This window comes from Podarcis bocagei (genome assembly GCF_964188305.1).
Source record: "Podarcis bocagei genome assembly, chromosome: 17".
In the NCBI taxonomy this organism is placed as follows: Eukaryota; Metazoa; Chordata; class Lepidosauria; order Squamata; family Lacertidae; genus Podarcis; species Podarcis bocagei.
Window position 1 is genome coordinate 16,636,768 of NC_138143.1, and position 17,397 is coordinate 16,654,164.

Here is a 17,397-nt window from a genome sequence, read left to right on the forward strand (position 1 = left end):
AAAATCAATACGCTGATTTCAAAGACAGCATTGCTTTCACACATAGCATCTCTGAAGGAAATGCAAACTTTTCCATAGCAAATCTGTGGCAAAGGAATTTTTAAAACTGCTGATTGGGTGATATGTGAGACAAACAGGATGCCTATTTCCTTATTACTTGAAACTGTTTTCTTATGGACACAATATTTTATCCAAATAAATCAAATCAGTATGTTGAATATACAGAATACATTGTTGTTGATATCATGTCACATAAAATCAGCAAGAAAACCATGGCATAATAAAAAAGGATAGAAGGAATTTACATTTGAATGGTCACCTAACAGTGTACTGGGAGCAATCGAGTAGATCACCTCCAGCAAAGCGCATTCAGTATTTACTATATAAAATAATGGTAGGGAACAGTCTTATCTAAAATCTAAAAAATGGAGGTGCTGGGTTCTTTAGCTGCATCTTAAGGCATTAATCAATGAAATATGCATTCCATGAATGTATTTTAAAGATACTCCCGTCTTAAAGGTGAAGGAACCACATCAATAAAATATTTTTTATTTCCAAGATCACACAGTAGTAGGCAGCAGGTTTACTCACTTGCAGGTGTTTCTGTGACTTTAATATCTGACTAGATAATCAATCTACAAATCTATAGTATGCTCTTCTGGAATAAACCAGCATAGTTAAAATACAGTGTTATGTATGCAAAATAAATGAGATGTGATTTTCAAAGTTAATGTTTTTCAGAGTTAAAACTGCAATCCTATAATAAACACTTACCTGGGAGTCAGCCCTACTGAATACAATGGGATGTATTTCTGAGTAAACAGGAATAGGGTTGCAGAGTTAACAAACATAAAAATGAATAAGCCTAACTGCCCTTTTGCACCTTTTACAGATGTAAAACTGGGGATTTAATCCTGTTTAAGCATCTAAACCTTGACTTGTCTTTAAGCCCTTAGGCATTTGTATTTGAAAGATTGCTTTTAGCTACGGTGAGGCAATCATTTAGATTTACATCAAGGGATAAGCAAGCCCGCTCTGCAATCTGAAATGTGACTGTTGATACTCTTTTTGCTATACAGAAATTATAGTCAGTTAACAACTCATCAGTTTTTGTCTTTTGCTTTTAAAGTCATCAGCATGGACTGCTGCAATAGTTTGAAATAGGCATCATAAAGAAAAAAAGAAACTGGATAGAAAATATCCCTTCCAGAAAAATGTCTCTACTTGATCCAAAATTATGTTAAGTAATTACATTTCTGCCACTGGGGGGAACCAGACACAATGGAGAAGCAAAGTGAACCTACTTTTCCTGTAGTTCCCGCATCTGTTCTTCTTTTCGCTGGACTTCATATTTCAAAGATTTAATGGTTGATGACTGTTTAGTGATTTCATTATTTGCATTCTAGATTGAATAAAATATTTATTAAAGCCTCAATAGCGTATATTTAGAATTATCGAAAATATAACTCATAATGATCTTGTTTCAAACAAAAAAAAAATTACTGTATAATAGTTTATAGTCTATTTTGATCACTATTAAACAATCATTAGTGTACATCACAGCACAAAAGAATATCTCTTACAGCTTTTGTGCTTAGAAATTCTGCCCTTTAGAAACACTTTGCTAATGTTTCACACTGCTGACTTTATAACCACTAAATGGTTATTTATCAGGGCCAGCCCAGAGGTAGATACATCCCGTCTTATTTGGCAGAAAAAATATTAAACTCTTACGATCGGCTTACAGAAATTTTCCATCAATTGTGTTTCCTCAAAGGATAGGCTTGGGAAACAAAAGGCATATGTCTGAGAGACCTGTGCTTCTTCTCGGTCTTTTGATCTCCAAGATTTGCATGAGAGCTATGAGAAACATTACGTAGGAGCAGGAGTTGACCATATAGATTTTTGGTCTGTTGTCCCATGTCCTCCTTAGGAGTAGTCACACAGGACACCAGCATCTGGTTCACTTCCTCTACTGTTACTATTTTCACCACCAACACATCAGAATTTTAGCAGCCTAAACAAGGATGTCCATAGACCTTGTCTTGTCTATGTATACTACTCGGAAGTAGACAGCACAACTCACTGTACAGAGATGATCATACGGCCTTAAATCAGTTATTTTAGGCAATTCTGGGGGGAAAGGGAATGTCGCAAAAAGAAACCTCTCAGCCGTTTGAAATAATCCTACCATATTTTCCAGAGTGATCAACAGCTAAAATTGGTGGCATGGAACTGCAACAATTAACTTTCATTTCAGAGTATTTCAGAGTAAACGGCATTCTCTTCTCCTCCACCTTTCGATGCAGAAGTGGGAGATGAATTCACCGTAGGTGTGCATTCCTATTTGCAAGTTCAGCCCTTGTTTTGGCCTGGGGAATTTACACATTAGGTGTAAAACTGTGAGCGAAGAGATGGGATAGGCAGTAAAGCCAAACTCTGCTGGAATGTCTCCTGCTCATTGCAGCCTTCTAACTCCCATTAACATTAATGGGAGCCTTGCACATAGTATTCTTCCCCTCAAGGGAAGTATAGACTCTGATGGGTAGAGTATGGGGTAAACTGCAGTTATATTGAGCAGCCTCTTCTGTACTGCTACACCCTTTTACTCACTGGCTTAAAAATAAAATGATAGTTGTTCCTCTAATTAAAATCCAATAATACTGGCAACCCACAGTGCCTTGAAATTCCAACATTTTCTCATGGCAGGGACTATAACGATCCTGTTTTAACATTCATATAATGAAATAAAAATTAAAAGCAGGTTTGCGAAGGATTCTAACGCAACTTGGTAAAGCATGCCAGGAAGTTGAACCTATAATTACTTATTTCTTTTTTTAAAAAAAATTAAGGCTGGCTCTGCATGTTCATAAACACAATCATATTGTAAGGGATGAAAAATAATGTCTAGTTTATACTCCTGAGCCACAAAAAGAATGCAAGTCATAATTCTTGCGTTACAGCGCACTTCAACAGGAGCTTTCTTTGGGTAAGGAAAAAGATTTTTCAGAACAGAGCTGCAGTCATTTATTACATTTACCAAAAAAAAAAAAAAAAAGGTGGGGGGGAGGGGGAAGTGAAATGTTTTCATGTGGTCAAAGCATGCCTAGGATTCCAGCAGTTCTGCATTGGGCATGTCACCCCAACCTGAAATATATGAAGTTTAACCTGAGAATAGTTAAAATGATAGATGGCAGCAGAATAATAACTGAAGTTCCTTAGGCCAACTTGTGCAGCATGACCTTCAGAGGCGTTTACATGTGCCAAGTGAAAGTGGACACTTGTGTGGAACGGGGGCCTCTGCAAAGAGCTACACAGCAGCGCTTGTGTCCAAGGGGGAAAGTCACCACTTCCTGTGGAAAACAACGCTGCAAAAAAGGGGAAAGGAAATGAAGCAAATCTCTTCCAGCCGTGATTGGGTAGGAGTGTTAAGATGCAGGAAGCCTGGTTCTCAAAAACCACTTATTGTGTGGTTAGACTTTGGAATTTGGAAAGGGGGGGGGGGAGAGATACACGAATAAGGTACAATCTCGGACTATTTATCCTAAACCTTGCAGGGAAAACTGAGACGCGTGCACAAATGATGATGGTTTTATAACAGGTTCCCAAGAAGTCAGATGCATCGTATAAGTTTATTGCGTTGCTAATAGCTTTCTTAAAATTCTCTTTGCTAAAGTTGTTGGGACAATGCAGGACACACTGAGGGGTGTATTAAGAAGCCACACGGTTAAAACTTTGATATGTGGGTAGCTGTAGCAAATCACCATGTTGTGTTTTTCCATACTGCAGCAAGCTTCCAGGTGTATCCCTTGTAACTGCTTGAAAAGCAAGGCAGTCTTATGAACAATAGGCTATACTATTGGTACAGTGTGGTACAGTGGTACAGTGTGGTACAGTGGTGCCTCGCAAGACGAAATTAATCCGTTCCGCGAGTCTCTTCGTCTAGCAGTTTTTTCGTCTTGCGAAGCAACCCTATTAGCGGCTTAGCGCTATTAGCGATTTAGCGGCTATAAAAGGCTTAGCGGCTATTAAAGGCTTAGCGGCTTAGCGGCTTAAAGGCTATTAGCGGCTTAGCGGCTTAGAAAAAGGGGGGGAAAGCGAAAAAAAATCGGAACACTCGCAAGACGTTTTCGTCTTGCAAAGCAAGCCCATAGGGAAAATCGTCTTGCGAAGCAGCTCAAAAACGGAAAACCCTTTCGTCTAGCGGGTTTTCCATCTTGCATTGCATTCCTCTTGTGGGGCACCACTGTATAAGGATCAGAGTGATAGACTAGGACTGGGGAAACTCCGGTTCAATTCCCAACTCAGCCATGAACCTTACTGGTTGATTTGGCATCAGTCAGCATCTCTCAAACCAGCCTACCTCCTAGGGTTGTGGTGAGGATTTTTATTTATTTATTTATTTTTTTGGAAGGGGAGACAAAATATATGCTGCCTTGAGTGAACTGAAGGAAAGGCAGGATATAAATGCAATAAATAATAAAACAATGTTGACCTTGGAAAAGCACTGGGATACTTGATTAGGGTTTTCATGAGTAAGTACTGAGAGACTAACGTAGGGTTCCACTAAAATCTGCTTAACTAAATCAGGAATTAGATTCAAGTAGGTAGCCGTGTTGGTCTGACGCAGTCAATATATATACAGTGGTACCTTGGGTTACATACGCTTCAAGTTACAGACTCTGCTAACCCAGAAATAGTGCTTCAGGTTATGAACTTTGCTTCAGGATGAGAACAGAAATCGTGCTCCAGCAGCGCAGCGGCAGCAGGAGGCCCCATTAGGTAAAGTGGTGCTTCAGGTTAAGAACAGTTTCAGGTTAAGAACGGACCTCCGGAACGAATTAAGTACTTAACCCGAGGTGTGTGTGTGTGTGTGTGTGTGTGTGTGTGTGTGTAGTCCAGTAGCATCTTAGAGACCAACTAAGTTTGTTCTTGGTATAAGCTTTCATATCTGAAGAAGTGTGCATGCACACGAACGCTTATACCAAGAACAAACTTGTTTTAATTTTTTATATAAATCAGGAATGCCATTGCACAGTGCTATGAAGGTTAATTTGGCTCCAATTAAATATTTCATTATCCGCCATCCATGAGATAGGAAAATAACATACAAAAATTCACTACTTTGAAATAGTCTGTCCACAAAGATGAAACCATGGGCTTTCCCTCCACCCTACCCCAGGGTTTTTCCTTTTACCAAGAGGAGTCGTCTTGCTCTATCTGAATCTGAATTTTAGTATGTTATTTTCTGAGACCTGTGCATAGTACGGAAGCACTTCTGTGGCCGTCTGGTGCTGGGCTCCTCACCCCTCTCCCTCCCTGCCTTTTGATCAGCACTGGGAAGACAAGAACTTTGTCCTGCCTGCCCTGCCAACGGCTACTGGGGATAGTCTAGGTCCTATTGGAATCCAGCTCACATGAGCCAGCAAGGACAACAGTCAGAGATTATCAGAGCTGCAGTGCAACAACAGTATGGGAGGGGCACCGTGTTGGTTACTCCTAGCCTATCCAATTCCAGCTATTCCACAATCTCATCTTGTAGCTGCTAATACAATGCCTATTCCATGTCGCTATCAATATTCAAATATCACAAAACCTTCAGCCTGCATGTACTCTTCCTTTCTGTTTCTCAAACAAGTGCACTCTATGTACTTTTTGATATTGCCAATGTTTCCATTAAGATTAACCTCCATACTGCAATTCTAACTCCCTCCAAGAAGTCAGGGATGCAAAATAATCATTGTGATAAATGTGATTGGTGGAGTCATGCTGGTTTTTTAAATGTTCACCAATACTGTTGAAAGTCGATAGCATTTTCCAATTAGGCTTGAGGCTTTCCCAGAAACATTAGAAAGACTTTCAGACAGGTGTTCCAGAAAGGAAGAAGTTTCTGGTAGTGAACAGCAACAGAGGGTTGAAGAGAATATGACTACAGGGACCTCTTTCTCCTAGATTATATTTTCATACTGTCGCAAAATGCAAGGAGGTCACTATCCTTTCAAACTGCCATAATAGTGATTTATATCCTTCATAGGACACACCCACCCAGTGAATATAGCAATTTTAAATCTCACTTCTTATACTGTAAGGACTGGAATCATATGATTTGTCTTAAACACAGCCTAACACTTTCAACAAGCCAGATTTAATTATAGTCCTGAATCTGATTTATTTTCTCTAATCTTTGAACAGATGAAGCGAGCCAGTTCAATTTCATCTGACTGAATGTTAAGTTATTCTTATTTAATTATGGTTGTGTAACCATCATTTAATAGCACATTTACCTAAGCCGCAAGATGCATTTTATTTTTGGTCTTTCAGCGCTTGATACTCTCTTTAGGACATAAAAGTGCAAATTTCATAATAATTTCATAACGTGGACTGTCACCTTCAGTTTACACTGCAGCTGCTTCATTTCCAAATCTACATTCTTTAATGGAGTTGCTGGTGTCATTCCAGTAGGGCCAGATGTCACAGGAGACAGACCCTCTCTCACTTTCATAGACTGGGTCAGGTGGTCCAACTTCCCTTGTAAATCTGATTTTTCTCGCTGCAACTCAGTCAGGTTGGATGTCAGTGTCTGTTTTCCAAAGAAAGTAATAATAGCGACAGTTGTGTTCAATATGCAATAGAGACCAACGTGCTATATAATTTTACAGTTTAGCATTACGAAACACAACATATGCACCATGCATTGTCCAAATTGCAAATGGGTTGGCTGATTTCACTGGTTGCAAAACAGACACAACCATATTAAAGAGGAAGAGAGAAAGGAGACAGACTGCCTTTAGTGAAATTTGCCCATCAAAGGGGAGAGGAAAATGATGCTTTAAAGAATAGTTAATACTGTTCCCCAGTGCCACTGATATTCCTTGTGATGTGTACGTGAAAACAGTGAAATATTCTCAGATTTCACTTTATGTAGGAAATGTGGATTGAATGTAATGGCCGCTGGAATAAGTTCACATGAATATTCTATTGACAAATGCTATGGAGCAGTGTGCTTTGACTTATTAGGTTTGTAGGACTTGTGGAGGTTAAAGCAAAATAGACCATATGCACTGCAGAACTTCTGTTTGGCTGGTCTTTATGTTGTTGCTTCTTCCGTTCCTCATGTACACACAAGAGCCAGGAAACCACAAATTCCATAACCTTGACCCTGGGGCTGATGTACTTAACTGGTAAAAGCCAAGCTGGAGCACGACAAGATAGCAGATGTTAGTTGTTTATTCCACTGGGTAGGTCTTACCACCCAACACTGCAGCCAAAATTCTTCTCATTTAGCAACATAAATGTTAAGTCCAATTAGCAGATGAGGCTTGTTAGGGATTTAGTTCATATGAATAGCAAGCAAATAAACTATTTCAGTCTTACTGAACTTGACTGACAACGGATCAGGAGCATTTATGCGATGTGAAATGGTGCTGCAGCGTGCGTCTTAAAATGGTAAAATGAAGTATTCAGTATTTACCTTAATTTTGCTATGCTGTGGAATATAGGAACATGTTTTATTCTGTAATAGCTGGAATAATCTTTTACCAGACTGTAGTCAGCAGAAAGCCACCAAGCTTTTAATGGCATAACAGCCGAAGGCTCCTTAAGAGCTCAACAATAGTACTATTTTAATATTCCAAAGATGCTTATAATATGGTAGTTTAACATAAGGAACAATTAGACAAAATGGTATTGCAATCTCTCAGAGGAGCAAAAAACTTCCCTTGTGAAGACTCCCAATTAGACACTGCAAAAGATGCTACCATTTAAAACAGCTAGCTGTAGCTACTTTATATTTTGTACTGAAATAAGGAGATAAGAAACAGATACACTATAATGTTAATCTGAAGGTAGAAGGCAGGAAATAGAAGAAAGGACTTAGGAGGCATTCACAAAAGCAAAGAATGTAGACAGGAAAAGGGAACATAAAAAAAAGAAGTGGAAGGAAATATTGGGGCGTTATTAAAACAGACAATGAGCTGCCCCAGAGAAAAATTGGGAGGCAGTGGGTTTGCCCAACATTTATTTTCTCCACAGGTCGGAGCGAAACAATACAAACTGAAAGCCTTTGCAGATGACCTAGTCTTGACAGTACAGGAGCCAGTATCTAGTACAAAAAGAGTTTTGGAACTTATTTTGGAGTTTGGTCGGGTGGCGGGATTTAAGTTAAACAAACAAAAAACCAAGGTTTTGGTCAAAAATCTGACACCTACAGAGATAGAGGAGTATCAGAAAGAGACAGAGCTAAGTGTGGTTAAAAAAGTGAAATACCTGGGGGTATACTTGTCCACCAAAAATTTAAACCTTTTTAAAGATAACTATGAAAAATGTTGGTTGGAAATTAAAAAAGACTTGGATATTTGGTCAAGATTGAAACTTACCTTGTCAGGCCGAATCGCAGCTATAAAGATGTGTGTTTTGCCTAAAATGCTATTTTTATTTCAGACCCTTCAGGTCGTGGACAGAATGGAATGTTTTGGAAAATGGCAGAAGGATATTTCTAAGTTTGTCTGGCAGGGCAAAAAGCCCCGAATAAAATTTAAAATACTAACCGACTCAAAAGAAAGAGGGGGGTTTGCCCTGCCGGACCTAAGGTTGTACTATGAAGCTGCAGCCTTCTGCTGGTTGAAGGATTGGTTCCTGTTGGAAAACACCGATGTCCTAGATCTGGAAGGGTTTGATAATGTGTATGGTTGGCATGCATACTTGTGGTATGACAAGGCGAAGGTTCATAAATTGTTTAAAAATCATATTGTCAGAAAATCAATTTTTGCCGTCTGGATGAAGTACAAGGATTTATTAGAAAGCAAGACCCCGAGGTGGCTATCACCTGTGGAAGCCAAGATTTCTAAAAAAAAGCCCAATATGGAGGCCTACTGGCCAAAGTATTGGGAACTGATTGAAAGAGTTGGAGATAACTGGAAGCTCCAAAGCCAGGACAAATTAAAAGGTAAGGTGCGAGATTGGCTACATTATGCTCAAATTCAAGAGGTATTTAAAATGGACAGAAAAGTGGGTTTCCAGTTGGATAAATCGAAACTGGAGACGGAGCTGCTAGAACCAAAGACTAAGGTACTTTCGAGGATGTATGACTTGCTGCTTAAATGGAACACACAGGATGAGACAGTTAAATCTGCTATGATAAAATGGGCACAGGATGTGGGACACAACATTATGTCTGAAGACTGGGAAAGGTTATGGAACACCGGTATGAAATTCACGGCATGTAGTGCCTTGAAAGAGAACATTATGAAAATGGTATACCGGTGGTACATGACTCCAGTCAAGTTGGCTAAAATATATCATCTTTCTGATAATAAGTGTTGGAAATGCAAGGAGGCAGAAGGGACATTCTTTCACCTCTGGTGGACCTGCCCGAAAGTAAAGGCCTTTTGGGAAATCATATATAATGAGCTGAAAAAGGTATTTAGATATACCTTCTCTAAGAAACCAGAGGCCTTTCTCTTGGGCATGGTGGACCGGAAGGTGCCAAAGAAGGACAGAACCTTGTTTATGTATGCAACCACAGCAGCAAGGATTCTCATCGCTAAGTTCTGGAAAACACCAGATTTACCCACACTGGAGGACTGGCAGACGCAGTTGATGGACTACATGGAGTTGGCAGAAATGACTGGCAGAATCCGAGATCTGAGCGAAGAAACTATGGAGGAGGACTGGAAAAAATTTAAGGACTATTTGCAAAAACATTATAAGTTGTTTGAATGTTAAGATAGCGCACGATTAAGAAATGTTATGTTTCCGCAATTTATTTCAAGAAATGATAAAGTAAGTATTGATAGAAAAAACGAGAAATATTTGAAACAAATTATTATGTTTATTAAGTATGTCAAAACTAAATTACAATTTTTTGAAATTGGTAACATAATACATTTAAAGGTATAATAAGATGGGAAACAAGATAACAAATTGCTGAACTGGCTAGAACAATGAATGCAATGCTGAGAGGATGCGAGGAGGTCCAAAAGTGAATTGCTGAAAGATGTTAAGGAAAGTTTCATAACATTTTTTCTTGTTTTTATTTTTCCTTATATATATATATAAAAAATGTTTCTTGTATGTTGCCATGTAAACAAATTTGTTAATCTATGAAAAGAAACGCAATAAAAAATCTTTATAAAAAAAAAAAAAACATTTATTTTCTCCACAAAGCCTTAAGACTCATGTATTAATTTCTTGCTCCTTTTCACTGATGTCTTCACTAAATTTGCCATGTCTCTCGCTTTAAAACATCAGGACACCTGATAATGTTCATATTTTATCATTTAAATCATTTGTGTGTGCGCATGTGTGTATATCTCCTGTTCTCTACTACTGAACCTGAAAGACTAGAAGAAGATGGGGAATCACGGGGCTCGTTTAAAATAGGGCAGTGCTTTCTTTTGAGCTGAATAATTTTACTGTGGGGTTGATGGAGATATGTGTACAATATATGATCAACATAATATGTCTGGTGTCAGACGTGTTGTGCCGGCTGGGGTACTTTGCTCACCTTCGGTCCCCACCCTCATTCAGCTCTCTCACCTGTGGCTCCTAGAAGCTGTCAGCATGTGACAGCAGCCACACACACCGGGAATGGCTTCAGCAGGCTGCCTAACCCAGGTGAAGGTAGCTGATGGGTCTCAAACCCTCAGTGAGTTAGGGACTTCCCCTGCATGCAAAGATAGGGTCCGGTTGATTGACCCATAGTGGGTCTAACAGCACATGCTGTAGAGGGAAGTGAGTAGCAGATGGCACTCATCAACAAGGAAAGGGAGCCCATCTAGGAGAAGGAAAACCCTGATCCTAAACCTCTCTGCCTTGTGGGATATCTTCAAAAGAAGAAAAGGCAAATGAGTAAACCCTACACAAATTTGGAGTGGAGTCACTAAGACTGTTGCATGACACTTTGTACGCCTCCTTCCAGCAACTCCTTCAGCCAAGCTGGTGCCAAACGTATTGTTCTGCTTTCCTTTGAACCACATCAGTGAGGCAGAGATGGGGGTCTTGTCATTGGGCAGCCTAGAATCTCCATACACAATGCCCTGGCTTGAGCCCTGGTGGGTCACTTCAGTGCTGCTAACACAGTAGTTTGACTTCACCCCCCGAGGCACACTCTCAAGACAGATGGATTCCAACAACAATTCACACTCTATTTTACTTTGTATGATCCTGTGTATATGATATACACCATGTTGGCTGGAGTCGATAGGAGCTGTAGTCTGGGGGCACCAGGTTGGAGAAGGGTAGCATACACATAATTATGTTGAAAGCAACGAAGACATTAACTATCAATTGTAAAAGAAACCAACTTTTCCCTAAAAGCTTTAAGCAAAAAACCCACAACTGTTTAATATGAGACTGAAAAACACTGAAACATAACCTATACTCTAGTCACCCCAAAAGCCTCTCCAAACGTCAAGACCCTAATTTACTTATTGACACAATCAGTGGCCCAGATCCATCAAAGTGAGTCTCAACAAGGCTTCTTCAACCTTGGGTCTAAACATGTGCTTGGACCAGAACCCCAGCTATCGCTAATAATTTTGGCTGGAGCTGATGGGAGGTCCACATGCTCCTCTGAGAACCACTGAATACATCTTATTAATTATGTCCTTGTACCAAGTTCCAAAGCTAGGGGAGCAAAGAGAAGTAGTGTCGTAGGCTGTTCTCCAGTATGAAAGTGCTCTTCCAGAGCATACAACCTACTTGTCTAAGCTAGCCTTCACAGCTCAAGAGTCAAGAAAGCTTGGGGAAACTTCATTGCATTTGAATATATTTTATTATGTTCTGATGGATGGTGTTTGCTTTTGTAATCTGCTCTGAGCCTTTGAGAAAGGATAGCTTGTAGATCTAGAATCACAGAGTTGAGGTGCCTTCTGTTCAGATCTGTCACTCTAGATCTAGTCTTCCCTATCTCAAGGGTTCTGGATAGGTAACAAAAGCACCTTCCAGAAGAATTGGAACTAAATATATAAATAGCTATCGATTTATAGTAAAAATGATCTTCATGTCTACCCTATTTATATAAACTTGTAATAGCATTAAAATAGACCTTTCATATAGTACATACCTTGGGAATACTCTTTTAGGTCATGTTATAATTTAGATTAGACAAAGAAAGGACTGGCACGTTAGTATTAAAAACATAGTAGGGGTGGTAGCTGAGGGCTTCTGCTTAATCAAGATAATCAAGATACACTTCTTTGCTGATCTGATGAACTCAGTAGATAATAGCAAAAGCCAGCAGATGTATGGATAAGCTGACTGAAGTTAGTGTAAACAGCATGTATTATTCCAAAAACTCTCTAGGTAACTGGCAGCAGGTTAGGATAGCAGCTGTAGACAAAAAACCATCCAAATTCTTTTCTGTAGATATACTTTTAATAGTGATCCTCAGAGGATTTTAATTACCTGTGTGTGTGTTTTATATTGTCCAGGAGCAACAGCAAAACCATAATTAAGGTACTAGAATTTAAATTGGAGACAGTGATATTATTAAGTAAAATGCCTTAAAAACTGACTCGATGCAGTAATGCTTTGTAAAAAGCTTCTGCATAACCGAGTATGTCTGTAGGGTTTTCTTGTAGATCAGCCTTTCCTCTAAGCTCTCAAATAAACTATTTTACCAAAGGCTTCACCCCGAGAAGGCAGGCTTTAGTTTTGAATCATATCTTTGTGTAGTAGATTACACTGCTGTTATATCATGTTCTAAGAAACGTTGGAGAAAAATAATTTAACCAAATGCCACATTCTGCGTCATGCACCCCTATTCTGACATCTTTATGAAAATAATTGTCTGAAATGGAAAATTGTAGGTTGTTTTTTTTTAAAGAACATAAGAAAAGCTCTGCTTGGATCAGCCAAAGCAAAGGCCTGTCTGGTCTTGCAGTCACAGTGGCCAGTCAGATACCCATGGAAAGCCCACAAGCAGAATCTGAGTTTGTGTCATGTGGTCCTGGTCCAACCATTTAGGCTCAGGACCACAATACCCCAAGGACCGCCTCTCTCCATATGAACCTACTCGGACCCCGAGATCCATCATTTGAGGCCCTTCTTCGTGTGCCACCTCCACGAGAGGCCCAGAAGGTCTGGCAACACAAGAACAGGCTTTTTCTGCAGTGGCTCCCCATTTATGGAATGCTCTCCCCAGGGAGGCTCGCCGGGTGCCTTCATTATACACCTTCAGGAACAAGGCAAAACGTTCCTCTTTAACCAGGCCTTTGGCTGGTTGACATCCAATCCCCTTTTAAAATGTGTTGTGGAGGGGGGATTATTGGGTTGTTGTTTTCGTTTTTATTATGTATTTTGCGTTTTTATACTGTGATTTTATGTTGTATACCATGTGTGGGAATAGGACAGTATACAAATAATAAACACAAAAATTTATGCTTTAGTCTCATTGAAACTAATGAAATAAACCACCCAAACCACATAAGCTATCCAGAGGGCACTATGCTGCCTACCCCTGCTCTAAGGTATGTTTGATCTTTACAATGATAATACATTTACCAACACACTAAAAGCAATGTATTACAGGGAGAGTTCGGGGAGGTCATTGCACCTAAGTTTTTATTTGATCAAAGCGCTCCATCTGTAGTTGTAGCCTCCAGCATTATGCGACTGAAAGCACAACGCTCCCCTTCAAAACATTTAGCTACCTTAGTGTATGTTATGAAATTCCCATCAACATCTGAGCATATTCCAATGCTGAGAGTGTAATTTCTCTGGTCATTCGATTTTCCTCCAGAGATTATCCTACTGACTCCTCCAGCATCACTTATACCCAGTCCTCTCTTTTTTTTATATAAAATTTTTATTGGGGTTTTCTCATTTTTTAAGACAAACACACAGAAACATAAACATCAACATTACACACAAATAACACATATAATTTCAAAATCTTATTTTCTTAACCACTTTCCCGGACTTCCCCCACCTCCCCTTCTTGCATCCCCATTCAAAATATAGCCCAGCAAGTTCTTTGTACCCAAATTAGTCCCTTATTAATATTTTACTTAAATCATCTTAATTAACCGTTTTCAAACTTCTATACCTCTTTTTAATACCCACATCACCCCTTTTTCTAAGATCGATCCACATTCCCTTTCACGAAATTCCCAATTATTAGAGTATTTACAAAAAATCTTAACAAATAAAAGCATATACTTGTAACCCTTTAGATTCTAAGGCTCTTCCCCCCCCTCCCCCGGTTTTGATCCCTAAAAAATTGTCCTTCTATCTAACAGTTCTCAGCCTGGATCTATCACATCCGAGGCCTTTAAATCTCTTTCAGTCCCTTTCAGCCGGTTTTGTTGATTGTCCTTTATGTTGAACATCCGATCTCGGAGCATCTTTGACCCAAAAGGGTCCAAATTTTTTCCAACCAGTCCTCCATGTTCAAAAGAAGAGTCCAGATCTTGCTTCTTATTCTTTCCAAGTCTAAATATCCCAAATGTCTCAAACGATCCAATTTTCACCTTAGCCAAATTTGTAATCCATAAGTCTTCCGGACTCCCCATGGGGGAAAATCCCCACTCTTCATTCTCATTTTCAAACCAAATTTTTGACATCCGAACTTTATCTTCCATAAATCCTGACCTTAGAGGCCTCTGGTTGTCCTTTTTCATTTGCATCATTTCTGCTCCTTCTTCACATTCCTCCAAAACAGCACATATATCTTGCTTCCCAGCTGTAGATTCTTCCTGAGTCAAGTCCACCACTTCAGCAGAGTTGTTTATTTTAAAATTCAAGATTGTCAGATTCGTAGCCATAACAAAACTCTGCTCTTGCAGCTTTCCCAGAAGTTCAAAGACCCTATCCAACTCTGCTTGTAATTTTCCATCTGCAGCCATTGTAATGTCCCAAATCCCCTCTAGAGGGATTTTGGTTACTAAGTGTTCTTTTTCCAACAATCCGGATATTTTGTTATTATTGCCACTCTAATTTTAAAAGCTTACAGTCCAATGTAACAAAAATAACCGACACAAATAACAAAAAACAGAATTTCTTGACTTTGACAGCTCAGTTGACAGCTGTCAAACTCTGTTAATATCTTCACAGGCTCCCTCGCGGGTCGCTCCCGGATCCGGGGGGGGGGGGGGGTTACACTTCAACTCTAAAGATCAGTTCAAATCCTCCAGCGATAAACTTACAAGACCAAATCGTGAAATTAAGAATTTTATCTCAAAAGGAGAAAGACAGTCTCTCGATCTTAGTTGTTTAATTCTTGCTTTAGATTGCCTGCAAGGGGGGGGGGAGGCGGACTTCCTTTTGACACCTCCCCCGTCGTACCGATTTCAATTAGAAAGAATTTTTAATTCCAAATTCCGTATTACTCACGGGTTGTTGCATTTTGAGTCCAAATGTTCAAGGAAAAAAGTCAGCGCTTTCCGGCTATGGCTCGCGGCTACACTCCACTGAAGTAGCGGTCTACTCACAGCACCGCGCCACTCTCCGTACCCTCTCCAAAGCCTTTAAAAAGGCTTCTTTGTGGGTCGGGGGGCGCAAATGGTGCCCACCGAGTCACCAGGTCCACAGGCATCCGCGCCTGTGGTTTCTGAGGGTCCCCGCGTCGTCGCCGCGGCAGGACCCGTCCTCAGTAGAGCCGATTCCCTCCGGAGCTCGGAGAGAATCCGCCATTGACCGATCGCGCTAACCCGGAAGTCTATACCCAGTCCTCTCTAGTTGACATCGCAGCTCGGATCATCTGTGCGAAGGGAATGCCAAAGAGGAACTGAGAGACTGAAAGTAGTTTTTATGGGGACAGGAAGGATGCAAGGCAGGCTGGAATGGCTAAGTGTTGCGGCAGTTATAAATTTATACAGAACTCTGCAAAATTATAGCACCAAATGGGACTAGGTAAGTATACCCATGGTCTTCTATTTCTTGCAGATTTGGAGCTTCATATAGGTAAAATATTTATGAAAAACATATGGGACATCAGGCCACTACTGCCTTCAGATAAGAGGCTATAATAATTTAATAACTTGGAATTCCAAGATACATATTATTTTTCATGCAAGCAAAGGAAAGAAAGGAAGTCTTTCTTCTACCACATAACTACATGGAGAAAAATGGAAATGAGAAATGGCCACCTTGTCAGATAAGACGGACAGAGCAGGGAGGGAAATAATATCCTTAGTTGCTCAGTTTCGTAAGAGCTGCCAAGATTACACATTTATAAACTATTTCCAGATAGTTACTGAAAGATAACAGTGTATTTCGCAAAATGTCAAGCAAATGAAGGTAATGCAGAGGACTTTTTAACGAGTACTTTAGCTAGTTGCTAGACTTCATCAGCCTTTAGAGACCATTAAGTACCCTTTGGTTAATTGGCCAGTGGTAGATTAATCTTTTATTCCAGCAGCACTGTTTTAACACCCCTTGCACTCTGTCAGAGTAGCAGCTGAATGACAAAATAATATTGTGCATTAATAATAAGCAGAAAAGTTAAATTAACATTTCATATTTCATATGCCATACCTGTATGTCAGCGAGAGAAAAACTTTATTTTCAAGTCCCTGACATTCAACTCTTTTTTTAAAGCAATCCAATGTTGACATCTCATTGAGTTGAATCTTCCTAATTACTGCTAATTGCCTATCAAGATTTTGCTCCCCTTGAAGTTCAGTTGTCTAGTATAAATGAACACTGCTCTGGCGCATGCTGCATAGACAGCCATGACACTTGAGGTGTGCAACATTATTATGAGGTCATACTAAATATGGTTTGCAATTAACAAAGCAGCTTTTAAAGATGCTTAAAGGTACCGAAAATGCCAATCTCTAATGAAGTGTTTAAACTACATCCCAACAGAGAAATAGAGGTATGTTCCTGTTGATAATACTGCTTTTTGCCTTAAAAAATAATAATAATTTGTAAGTATTTTTTCCTGCCAATGGGATTCACACTGTAGTTTCAGTTCAAAAGATCACACTAACACGTTTTAAGGAAGATTTTGCAAACTTTCACCTCACGTGCGGAAATTAAATGCTGAAACTTATGACAAATTCTGTTATTATTATGTTCTTATATATAATAAAAGTCTCAATTTGGCAACACATCAAGAAATGTGTTAAGCAGGCCACCAACTGAAGATGACCCATCTAAAGAAGTCATCCATTAAGAAAATAATCCTGAAATTATCTCTCAAAGCGTCTCCTCTCTCTCCCTGCTTTTCAAATAGGGCCAAATCAAGTTCTTGATTGTAGCTTCATACATTAGGGCACTGAAGGGAAGTTTAGGAATGGCAGAGCGAACTAATGTATGGCATTAATACCTTTATGTATGTTCCACGATTGTGCAAACTTGTAGTTTTAAAAATCAAAACACCGTGTGTACACTTCCTATGAACTGCTAGCTTCTGAGTGTTAGCAGAAAGGAACATCAATAAACTAACTAACA

At 39.5% G+C, this 17,397-nt stretch overlaps 1 protein-coding gene across 2 annotated transcripts in view; it reads right to left on the bottom strand.

Annotated features, from left to right (window-relative positions):
• CNTLN (centlein) overlaps positions 1–17,397 on the bottom strand; it is a 174,596-nt gene that overhangs the window by 35,222 nt on the left and 121,977 nt on the right. For both annotated transcript variants that reach the window (XR_014003283.1, XM_081176168.1), the window contains exons 19-20: positions 6,389–6,580; positions 1,305–1,402 (exon numbers count right to left, since the gene is read on the bottom strand). Coding sequence is in view for 1 of the 2 variants with exons in the window: in XM_081176168.1 (XP_081032294.1) it covers positions 1,305–1,402; positions 6,389–6,580 (290 nt within the window). In the remaining variant the exon portion in view is untranslated. The remainder of the gene's footprint in view (positions 1–1,304; positions 1,403–6,388; positions 6,581–17,397) is intronic.